General features: G+C 35.1%; 1 protein-coding gene across 4 annotated transcripts in view; it reads left to right on the top strand.

The window, feature by feature from the left end:
- The first annotated feature begins 1,201 nt into the window (after positions 1-1,201).
- LOC122299240 (DENN domain and WD repeat-containing protein SCD1-like) overlaps positions 1,202-11,626 on the top strand; it is a 34,232-nt gene continuing 23,807 nt past the window's right edge. For 2 of the 4 annotated variants that reach the window (XM_043109342.1, XM_043109346.1), the window contains exons 1-8: positions 1,202-1,616; positions 1,754-1,847; positions 3,379-3,465; positions 5,994-6,195; positions 6,343-6,484; positions 6,607-6,707; positions 9,956-10,019; positions 10,210-10,323. In XM_043109342.1, coding sequence (XP_042965276.1) covers positions 1,443-1,616; positions 1,754-1,847; positions 3,379-3,465; positions 5,994-6,195; positions 6,343-6,484; positions 6,607-6,707; positions 9,956-10,019; positions 10,210-10,323 — 978 coding nt within the window. In that variant the 5' untranslated portion in view covers positions 1,202-1,442. The remainder of the gene's footprint in view (positions 1,617-1,753; positions 1,848-3,378; positions 3,466-5,993; positions 6,196-6,342; positions 6,485-6,606; positions 6,708-9,955; positions 10,020-10,209; positions 10,324-11,626) is intronic. The other 2 variants (XM_043109343.1, XM_043109344.1) reach the window with 2 other exon arrangements.

The raw sequence follows: 11,626 nt of genomic DNA, 5'->3' as shown, positions 1-11,626 counted from the left end.
AATTCCTTCGAACAATTCAAAATTCTACAATTTTTTTTAAAAGAAAATAAAAAAGAAAAAAAAAATTCCTAAGTCATCACCACAAGCCCTTTTAGGAATAATCAGGAAAAACAACATTAATCTTTTATGAGAGGAGCCAACTTTTTTTACTGTGTGACATTTTTATGTAAAATAAAATAAATTAAAAATTATAAAACATAACTATATATAAAATTATATTTCGATAATTTGTCACATACATGCAAAAATAATATTTTAAAAACCAAACTTAATATATGTTTCAAATTTTTGACAATAGTGTTTCATGAAATAATATTTATCTATTATTATTTCTGTAATCAAATATTTAGACTTTGTTTTATCCATATAAGCTAGTTTATCAAGTTTTGTATAAAATCTAGATACTTTCACGTCACATTAAGCATATAATGCTATAATTGAGACATTAAATAATTTTTTTTTGTTCAATAAAGTCTAAAGGATAAAACCTTAAATAATTTTTCTTATATTTTCACTTTGAATTCCATATTAAGAAACATAATATTGTATTAAAAAAAAAACTTTAAGATCCATATTAATAACTTCATTATTTATTTTATTTTAATTTAATTTTGGTGAGGCTACGTCCTTAAAATTAGATAATATATAGAAATTATACAAAACTGAGATTATAAAAAAAAACTAGAGAAAGACATTTATAGATATATTAAAATTTTAAAAAGCATCCAGGGATTATAAATTTGCTCTTTAAAATATTTTGGGAGCTACTTTATATATATATATATATATATATATAAAATTATAAATAAAATCTAGGAAAAATTTTAAGTTCTCAAAAAATTTTGGGAGGCATGACCCTAATATAAACGTAGGTCCGCCAATGTGGTTATGTACATCAAATTATAAGTATAGATATATTTTTCATCATGAAAAATGAGTGTTAATATGATAATAAAAAATCTATTTATCATCTATTTTTTCGTCATTTTTTCAATATTTTATTATGTGAGATTAAATAATAAGTTCACAAATAATATATAATAAATAATTTATAATTATTTAATATTATAATATAAAATAATAATAAAATAATAAAAATTAAAATGATGAGTGATAATAGATATATTCCTATTCGTTAATAATAATATATAATAATTTTTAAATTTAGAATGATAATTTTAAAAAAATAATCCTCGGTAACCTAACCAAACCAACTAAACTTCCGCCATCAGTTTCCTTTCCGTCCGTACCGAGATTCTCTTACCGCGTCAAAACCACCTCTTGAATCTCCACGATCAAAGCCCGAACTTCCCAGGGGGAGAAAGATGCAATTCAATCCAAATAAAATCTCAGACCGATTGATCAAATTCATATTCATTTGACACCATATAGGTCTCAGCCATCTTGCATGCACGGAATTATAAGCTTTTATAGTAACAATAATGGCTCGGATCTTCGAGTACTTTGTGGTGTGTGGGATTGGTCCGGAGATTCGAACCCTTGACGGCAACAGGGGTTTTCATGGCACCGGGGTCATGTACCTGTCTTCTCTGCTCGATCAGTTCCCTCCGCCCAACCACTCTCTCTACCCTCCTCCACCTCCTCAGCTATCCACCGTAAGTTGCCGCGACCAACAACCACACTAGAAGAATGCGTTTTTCACTCATTTTGCCCTCAAACTTTGGCTGCTTAATTTCTTTTAGACGCTTTCTTTTGTGGAAATTTGAAAGTAATGTTGGGACTGTGATTGCAGTGTGTTCTACCAGCTGGGGTGGAGTTTTATTCATCGGGCTTTGATGCCAATGATGCTTCTACTTCACCGAGAAGCTACCCGATTGTTTTAACCGGTACGTCTAAACTAAGCATAATCTTAGTCACTTATTTCTTCAAAGAAATTGATTTTAGGATACCAATATGTATAATTAACGTTTGCATGCACTTCTTATAATTTTTTTGGTTTTTGGACTCTTTAAGTTCTTGGATTCATGTTTAGCATAGCTAAGAAATCAGGATAATATGATCCTAATCACATGTACGAGTATCATTGTCGTAATGCCCAATGGGAGGCCCTAGCAACATCAGGCTCCAAAAGTACTTGTCAATGGTATAATTGGAGCTTTATTGGAACCCTTATAAAGAATAAAAACTTCTCCCTCCCAAGCAATGCATACATGACCGCCTACATACATCAGTCAGTAGACAATATGAGGTATCACAATCTCCACTCCTTAAAATCCCGATGTCCTTGTCAGGCTTGTCCATAGTATATGGCACGGTTCAAGTCTTATACTTTTTCTTAGGATAGACTTTGATATTATTTGTAACGCCCAATGGGATACCCATGCCACATCTGGGCCCATACTCTAAAAGCACTATTCAATGGTACAATTGAAGCCCCATTGGAATCATTATAAAGAACAAGAACTTCTCCCTCTCAAGTAGTGTGAGATCCCATACGCCAGCTACACACACAAGTCAATAGACAGTAGGGGGTATCACAATTGTAAACACCCCCTTTCTCTTGGGTTAGGAATGCTATTAACTTAAACATTTCATGAATCAAGTATAAGATAATTCCATAAACATAGAAAACACTCCAAAACTTTGTTGACAAAATTCAATTCTAGTAGTTATTGCAAAACCATAAACTTATTAGTCTTGATAAAATTCTTAGGCCTGGATTGGATAATGAGATGAGATGATCTGTAAATAGTAGTGAAATGGTTTGTGAATAGTAGTAAAATGGTTTGAGTTAAAGTGTTTTATGGGGTTTTTGGGAAAGGAGAGAGAAAAATTTGAATAAAAATATTATAAAATTAAAATATTGTTAGAATATAATTTTAATATTATTTTTGTGTTGGTATTTGAAAAATTTGAATTGTTTTTTGTGTTTTCTTTGGAAGTTTGGAAAATTTGTAATAATTAGGTAATGAATTAGATGAAAAAGTGAAAGCTTTGAAATTAAAAAGTGTTTGCTTTTGTGGTGTTTGGATATTGAGATGAGATGGGATGAGATGGAAGCATCTCTCTATCCAAACCAAACAAACTCACAAAAGAATGTGGTAAAGAAACTCTAATAATTGGATGGTAAATCGAAGTCTCGGTTTTGGTCTCCATGAGCTAAGCTTGGCTTGTAGATCCATTATCGAACTCTTTATCACTTGGGATGTTTAAAACATATAACAAATAGTGAGTTGAATACTCAGTAAGCAATGCATCAGACAAAAAATACTATGATAAATTAACTATGTTATCACTTATAAATAACATGCATAACCTTAACTTTATACACACACATCCCATGCAATCCTCATTACACACGATTACATCTTGTGTGTTGGCAATCTTCAAGATCACGATTCCAATCTGTGGCCACAGGTGCAACCTTGTCAAAAGGGAAGCGAACATCACTAGGTGCACTCAAATCAGCCATTCGTGGTGTTGCCATCTGCCCCTCATCCTTTGGTACCGTTAATACTCGTCAGTCATCAGTTATCTGTAATCACACAACACACGCAGCCATTTAGTCACTTTCCTTCACTTTTTCCTTTGTTTTCGTTCTTATCCTCCGTTAACCATTATCATAATAGTTATTAACTTATTGCACATGTGTGTATAGATCATCACAAAGTGGAAGCATACATACATTTCCTTTACAATTACTAGGGTTTTTTTGCTTCTCACTGGTTGTGAAAGCCACTTTCTTGGCAATTTCTGGTTTCTTGCTTGATCAGGAAGTGAAAACATTCCTAGTTCGTCTCCCTACACCTTCAGCCTCATGGCATCTGGATTTTAGGACATTTTCTTCTAAAATGATGTAGCTTTGGCAGCCTCCTGTCAAGTATCGGTAGCAACTATCTTGAGGCTTTTTCTTAGGGTTTTGACCTTTTAACAGACATGAAAGATTAGGGAAGTTCTTGATGTAATACCTCGGATTGAGTATAGGATGGTAGTGAATAGGATTCCACATTGCTTGGAGGGAAAGCTCTTGCCATTTATAATGATTTCAAGGGGCTCGAATTGTAATGATGACTATTCATTTTTGTGTATGAGCTTAGAAGTGGTTTGGGCCTTCCTTGAGCCATTTCAAATGGTTTTAGAGCCAATCCAAACTAGAAGTGTGGATTTGAGCAGTTTCACCTATGATGGAATGTCCTGATGAGTATGTCATGGATTTAGGGTGGGAGATCATTATAGCCCAGGTTTTGTATGAGAGGGTTATAAATGAGATCCCTTATTACTTGGGAAGGAGAAGTTATTGCACTTTATAATGATTTCAAGGAGCTCCAATTGTAACTTTGAATAGCCCGTTTGGAGTTTGGGTTCAGATGTGGCTTGGTCCTTCCTTAGATTGTTACACCTAATCTGTCTAAGGATTGCTCTAGGCAGACTTAAATGCAAAAACACGATAAAAATGCAAGAAGTCATGGGCTTGCGGATCAAAATTCACCACAAATTTGGGGTCCCGTGGGGCTCGGGTGTGACATCCATGTTTAACTTCACCTTAACCTTATTAGTTAGCTAATTATGGGCTATACTCATTGCATTTGAGAATAGCTAGTAACTGTTGAAGTAACATGATAAGCAACCTTTTTGTCCCATATCAATTTGTAGCTGTATCCTACAAATTAGGTTTCGTGTAGTCAATTTTTCTTTAGAGTGACCATCTTGGTTGTGCTATGTCCTCCACTATTTGTATGTGTTTGTCTCTGTCTCTTTCTGGCTGAAATTGTGGTCTGTTTACTGTGACATCTGTGGCTGCCCCATCAATGGGCATGTGCAACTTCCTTGATCTTATTTGTATGCTTTTGTGGCCTAGTCCTCATGGCATGTAGGAGATTTATGAATCTCACAAGCTCCTAATTATCCCATTTATCCTTTATTCTGTGAGCACAAGTTTTTTCTGATCTGGTACTCGTCAATTCCCGTCCTTATCTGGCCTCTGCAAAAGAAATTGTTGTTTCGGCATGGATTTCTTGGCCAGTCCGTGCATCTTCCCCCTCCTTGCTATTTTTTCATTAGGGACTTCCTTTAGTCCATAATTGTCTCTCACCTTCAGTGCACTTTCATTACCAAGTTCCCCCCATTTCCCTGTCTTCCTTCGGTGTTCATTTGTCCTCTGCACCCCTCCACCCCCCAACACACACACACACAGATCTGGACTGATTATGGCTCATATTGGAGCTTCTAGAGTCATATATCCTTGAATTGGGGTCCAAAGGGTTCATGGCCTTCAACGGTTTTGAGTGAAAATTTTCATTCTTCCAAGTATTTTCTGCTATTGGACTTTGCATTCTGTTACTCGGTACTGCTATTTTTTTCTTGATCCCAGTGAGTGAAGTTTAACCTCCCTGAACATATGTTCCTTTCAGCTACAACTCATTTAATGCTCCAGCATTTGTAACTGCTGGAGCCCACAGATAGATGTCAGGCTCCACTTTCCCTAATTGTCCTACAGGTTATGCTTGATTTTTGTTTTCAAGTAAAACCTTTTTTTTTATAGGTAATCTTATTACTCCTTTTCTGCTTCTTCACAACTGACCAGCGGCATTGGTTATCATTTCATGCCATGCTAGAAACTATGAAACTAATAGAGAATTCTTACAAAATTATCTTTGAAAAGGGAGGAATTCTTCCAAACTAAATTTCCAGCTTCGGCCAAGTTTCTTGTCAAAGTGGTTTCATGCCATCTGAGTTAAGATTTTGTTTCAAATTCTAAGCATATTTCACCATGGGGCATGAAAAGTTTGAAAGTTGATTATGAAAACCGAAGCTTTTATGCCTTTCAAGGAAGTGAAGAAGTAATTACTGTTTGACATCAGTATCATTTAGTCCAGATGTTTCTAATATTTGTGCTTAGAGTTCACTTTCTTGAGTCGCCTATTAACCTGTTATTGTTTTCTTCAAAATCGTTTTACATGATCTTATATGATTATGCCTTATACATTGCTAAAAGATATTCTTTTTGTTTTAAATATTCATTCTTGCTGCAGAGGGTGATGGGTCAAAAATTTATGTTAGTTGCATTGCTTTCCGGGATCCAGTGAGCGAAGATATTGCTGAAGCTTACCATATACCAGCAAATTCTTTTGCTGACAAATGTATCTGTCTTGTTTCTCGCTTGCCCAGTTTCCGTGCCATCAGAAGTGCACTTGAGGAACTATTTTTACTTTGCTTTTCCCCAAATGGCAGTAGGTGTGTGCCCTTTAGAGATAAAATCATGATTGTGTTTCAGTCCATTTAAGCTGGACATAGATGCTATATCTACAATCATTTAGAATGAAAAATGTTTTTGTATTCTTGTAATTGTATTTAATATTATCAGTTGTACAATAATTTCAGCAAGCCATTGTGGGATGTTATAGCACATATTGTGTCCAATGTACCTTTGCCTAACCCTGGAAAAGATCGGGTTTTATTCGCCATAGAGAATTGTCTGCTTTCTGTGGAGGCTCCACCCAAGGATGGTCTCCCCCATGCTGATGTATGACCCTCTACTTCTTTATGATTTCTTAGCTGTGTAGCTTCCTTTGCCAATAACATAATTCAGTAGTTGTTCAAAATAACCTTATTATTTGCTAATAATTCTCTATGTCATGAATGCAGATATCATTTCAGCCACTTGTACAGTGCTTGGATGTTGACAACTTAATTAAACTTTTTGTTGCTGTGTTGCTTGAAAGGAGGATTTTGCTTCGATCAAACAAGTACCCCCATTACTTAAAGACTTGATATTGTTCCTAGTAAGAGTGATCATTTTATTGAATGACAATGAGCTGTTCCCAGCCGTCATCTGATTTTTTAAACTCCCATCTAGAAGTGATTTATGGATGAGACTCATGACAAAATATCAAACTAAAATTGGATCCTAGTTGTTCCTTTTTTTTTTTTTAAATAATAATCATCTAAATTAATGGACTGATTAAATTGTTCTTGTTTCAAGTATTTTTCTGCTTTATTTTATGGAGTGGCACATGCATAAAAAACTCTGATCCAGTTTTCCATGTTGACTCTCATTGAGGAGATCGTATAATTGCATTTTGCAAGGGGTGTTACCAGGTGCTTTTTGACTAGCATTTTGGGCTGCAAGTTATCCTCTCTGCTCATGAAATATGTTGGCCTTCTCTTGGGTGCTTCCTTCAGGGTCAAGTTTATTTTGGATGGTGTGATTGAGAGGATCATAAGCTGATTGGTTGGATGTAAGACGATGTATTTGTCCTAAGGTGTTTGGATTACCTTGACAAAGAGTGTTTTCTCGAATTTGCTTTCATAGTTCCCCTTTTTGTTTTCTTCGCTATTAGCATGGCCAATCAATTAGAGAGGCTACAACGAGACTTTTTATGGAGTGGGCTAGGAGAAGAGCTCAAATTCCACCTAGTAAACTGGGCTAAAGTGTGCTCCCCATCTTAGGAGGATGAGAGTGTTTTTTAGTCACACTTGACTTGAGGTGAGCGATGAGCTAGGACTAGATTCTAGCATGACTTATGGTGTGGTGACAGGATCCCCAAGAAAGCTTTTATAGAGATGCATGAATTTTAGTAGAGTTGGCCTGGGTTCTGCCCCCAAAGAATAGTGGACCTCTTTGTCAATTGGAGAGGGTGGGGTTGCAGGGTAGCAGAAAAATTGCAGCAGCATGAAAAATGACCGCTATTTTCTAATGTGGTGTATTTGGAGAGAAAGGAATGAGATAGGTTTTGAGGATTGTGAGCAGGTTTGGGAGAGGGTTGAAATTTTCTTTTTTAATACTTTGTTCCTTTGGGTAGATTCTGTAGATTGTAATGGGTAGAGTTTCCATGATTTTCTTGTCTCTTTTTCCTATTTCTAATTAGGTGTTTCTCTTGTATGCTACCGGTGTACTTGGGCTATGACTTTTGAATTTTTAATATCTTTGATTAACTAAAAAAAAATAGAAATTATCATTACCAACTATAGGGAGTATTTATAATACTATTTGGTGTAAGGCATATTCTGTTGAACACTTGTCTTGAGTGAAAAAACATGTGATGATTTTACCAATTTAATAATTCCATGCATGTTTTGATGTATTCTAACTTAAAAAAACTATAGAATAACTTTTTAATTTCTAATGATTATGTGCACTTGTGTATCTACTCTAATGAGAGATATGCTACTTATACAACCAGGATTTTGTCATGTGCAATGATGATCCATGAGTCCATAATATGGAGCGATTTGGTTTATTTTGTTTTCAATGAAATGATTGGCTTATGGCTTAATCAATTGAAAGAGCCAACCTGAAGGCGACAAAGTGGACATGAATACATCTTAAGCTATGTAACAGCCCCTTCCCATAGGTTAGGAGTGTTATATACTTTCATAATTGTGCCTGGTAAAGAGACCTAACTTGATAAAAATATCTCATTTATCAAAAATAATTTCCCAAAAACATAACACAAAAAAAGGGTCTCATACCAACAAAATTTAGAACTGATCTTTATGTGTAAAAACACTTACTAACTAAGTCTGAAAATCCCTCAAAACTTGATTTATGCCTGGCTGTCTGCTTGTCAATGCGATTTTCTTTACCTGGACATTTTAGAAACATGAAAACGAACACACAACCAACCAAAATGAGTCAAATACTCAATAAGCAATACATCATACAAGAAAGATAATAAGCATAGGGTTTTCTTGAAAAACGTGCATAATCTCAATACTTGTACTAAACATAAACTTTTAACATGCATAACTCATTAAAAATGTCTTTCCCTTTCTTTGGTCAGATCATTATCTTATGGCCAACACACATTAACCTGTGTGAAAGGTTGTGCACTGATTCCACTGCCTATGGCCACAAGGGGAACCACTTACTTATCATAACATAACTATGGTGGACCACGCTTAGGTCCGTGGCTTGTATATCCACACCCATAACTACATTGGTACCATACATCTCTTACGGTCATTCTTAAAGCTTCTTTCATGACTTGTCTTTTATCTATCTTATCATGATGCATGCAAAATGCATAATAACATAGCTTGCTGTAATCATTAATTAAAACACATCTTGATGCATGTAAAAATACATGATAAATTACATTAAAAAATCACCTTCATCATAACTTGATACGTAAAAAAGGGGCTTTTAACAAAGGGCCATATACATAATACTTTAAAAACATTGTTTATCATGCACGTATGAATATGATCATGCTACTCAACTCTTCACTTCCAGTGCTAACAAACACCTCAATAATAATCACTTTAAGTTGCTGAAAAAGGGTTGGAATTGATAGGGTGAGGCTGGTTTTTCAATTGCACAAATTTAACAGCCAAAAATCAAATGGCCTAAAGTTAGAAATACTTGGGCTTATCCATCCATTTATGGGCCTAATGGGCTGAACCTACTCCATGTCGAATATAGGCCCATAATTTCATATCCAATCCTATCTCCTTAATGCTATATCCTCAATTAATAGGTATGGCCTAATTGGGCCCGTGGTCCAAAGTTATAAAATCTTTATCCAAGCCTATAAAATTTGAGTCTGGGTGTTACAAGCTATTATTCTCTCACAAAGTAGGGTTGAATGGTAGATAATATGCACAGAAAGCAGGATAAGGTCTTTTTAACTTGAGAGTTAACTTAGTTCTCTGAAGGCATTGATAACTTTGTCTTTGGTTAAAATCATGGTTCCCACCACTGCTGTTGTCCTGCCAGAAATGGTATGCTTCCTTACTTATTAAAAAAGAAATGGTGTGCTTCCTTGAGGTTCTGTTCACCCTTATTTGTTTGACATTGAGCTATTTGTTTAAAATTGAATTAATGCCTATTCTGATTATAATTCTTCGTAGTCACCTTATTAATCATATTAATTTATTTATTTTTTCTAATTGGTATAAGATTTTTCACTTCATCTATAATAATTCACTACATTGTTATCATTCTAGCTATGCAGATCCTGTGTTTTAGTTGTCTGTATTCTGGTTTTGCCAGGTATTCACTTTTAACTCTTGTATCGGAGGCCATATGTCATCTAATTTATCCGTTTCGGTGGCAGGTAAGGTTGGATTTGAAGTCAACTGCTCTTTTGATGGGATAGAAAACAATGTTTGCATCATAGGTTACATTATGTCTGGAAATGGCAACATTTTATTCATTTATAGTAGACTATCAATTACTATATGATGCCTTTTTATGATTCTTGTTATGGATTCTCGTCTAATCTTGGTATGTTTGTTTTGCTGAAGCATGTCTACATTCCATTGCTATTTTTCAGTGGAGTAGACTATATTGATGCTCCTACACCATATATGATGGGTCTCCATTCAGGTGTTGATACATCTGGTCTCACAATGGAAGGCGTAAGTTGTTTTATATAAACTTCAAAGGTTTAATTTAATTTCCTCCCCTTTTTTATTAGTTATTATTGTCTGGTTCTTATCCCATGGTGTTCTAATCGAAGGCAGCAGTGTTTCTTCTCCTTTTTGTCCCACCAGAAACAACCTATTTGGAAAGAATTTTTTAACTGCTAATTTGATGCATGCTTCCGATTTTCAGTTAGTATGCATGACAAATTCGTAACTTCTAAAAAAAGAGAAATTCACTAAAAATTCTAATTAGTATCGATGTGTCATCTAAAAAACAAAATTCTAATTAGTTTCACCAATTCCACATACGCTGTTGCAATTGGGTGAATGGAAATGATTCATTTGAAGTTCCATCTATATGAATGTTTGCAAACAATTTCTTCTCATATTAAGTGTTAACAACTCAATAGATTATTGTGCATTAGCTTAAAGACATTGCCTACTGTATGCTACACAGCCTCAGGGAATCTGGAGAAAGCTTTGAAATGTATTCTGTTTCTGCACGAATTGGTTAAAAGTTGTTTAGTTTTCTTGAACAAAGATGGTCCACAGCCAAATTTAGAAGCAATTTATGTTTCTTTACTTTGATTCTCAAGCCTCAGGAAGATGTAAATAGAAGGTGGAGATATTATTTTTTCAGGCCATACATGGGATAGATGAGAGCCTGTGACAGGTCATCTATATGCTCTGGCCTATTTTTGGGCAATGATATACCTTGACCATGCTTTCTGATAAACATCCGTGTTTTAATATTTATGCATAGAAGAATAGGTATAACAATCAACCCAATTTCTGAATCTAATTTATTTTCTTTTAAAGTAGCCTTTGGGCACATGGATTGATGTGTGGAATGATTAATAGGAAACAAATATACAAATAACATGAACATAGGTGAGAGTAATTGATTGGGAGAGAGAGCAAAAAGTTACTGTGTATGTTTTTGGGAACCTTCACCTATTCTAATCCTTATTTTGTGTTCATTTCCATTTCTGTTCCCTTTTTGCGCCCATTTGCAGTTTGGTTCTGCATATAGGGTAAGGGTGTTAGTGTGTTAGGGACCCCGGTCTTGTCCTTAAACATTAAGTCCACGAGCTCGCCTTGATGATGTTGGTGACCGAGTGATCTTGTCAACTTGCTTGGAGTTCAACAAAGGGTAGGTGTTTGGGAGGTGGAATGATGGAGATGATGGTGGAATTGGGTAGGCTAAGTGTTTAGGGCATGCAATTCACTATGGACGGCTAGGGTTGATGAGAGATAGTGAAGCTAGGGTTTCGGGTATGAGGCAACTAGGGTTGCC

This window comes from Carya illinoinensis, chromosome 16, assembly GCF_018687715.1.
Source record: "Carya illinoinensis cultivar Pawnee chromosome 16, C.illinoinensisPawnee_v1, whole genome shotgun sequence".
Classification (NCBI taxonomy): Eukaryota; Viridiplantae; Streptophyta; class Magnoliopsida; order Fagales; family Juglandaceae; genus Carya; species Carya illinoinensis.
Note: the sequence above shows the minus strand (reverse complement) of the source record. Positions and strands in the feature narration are given on the sequence as shown.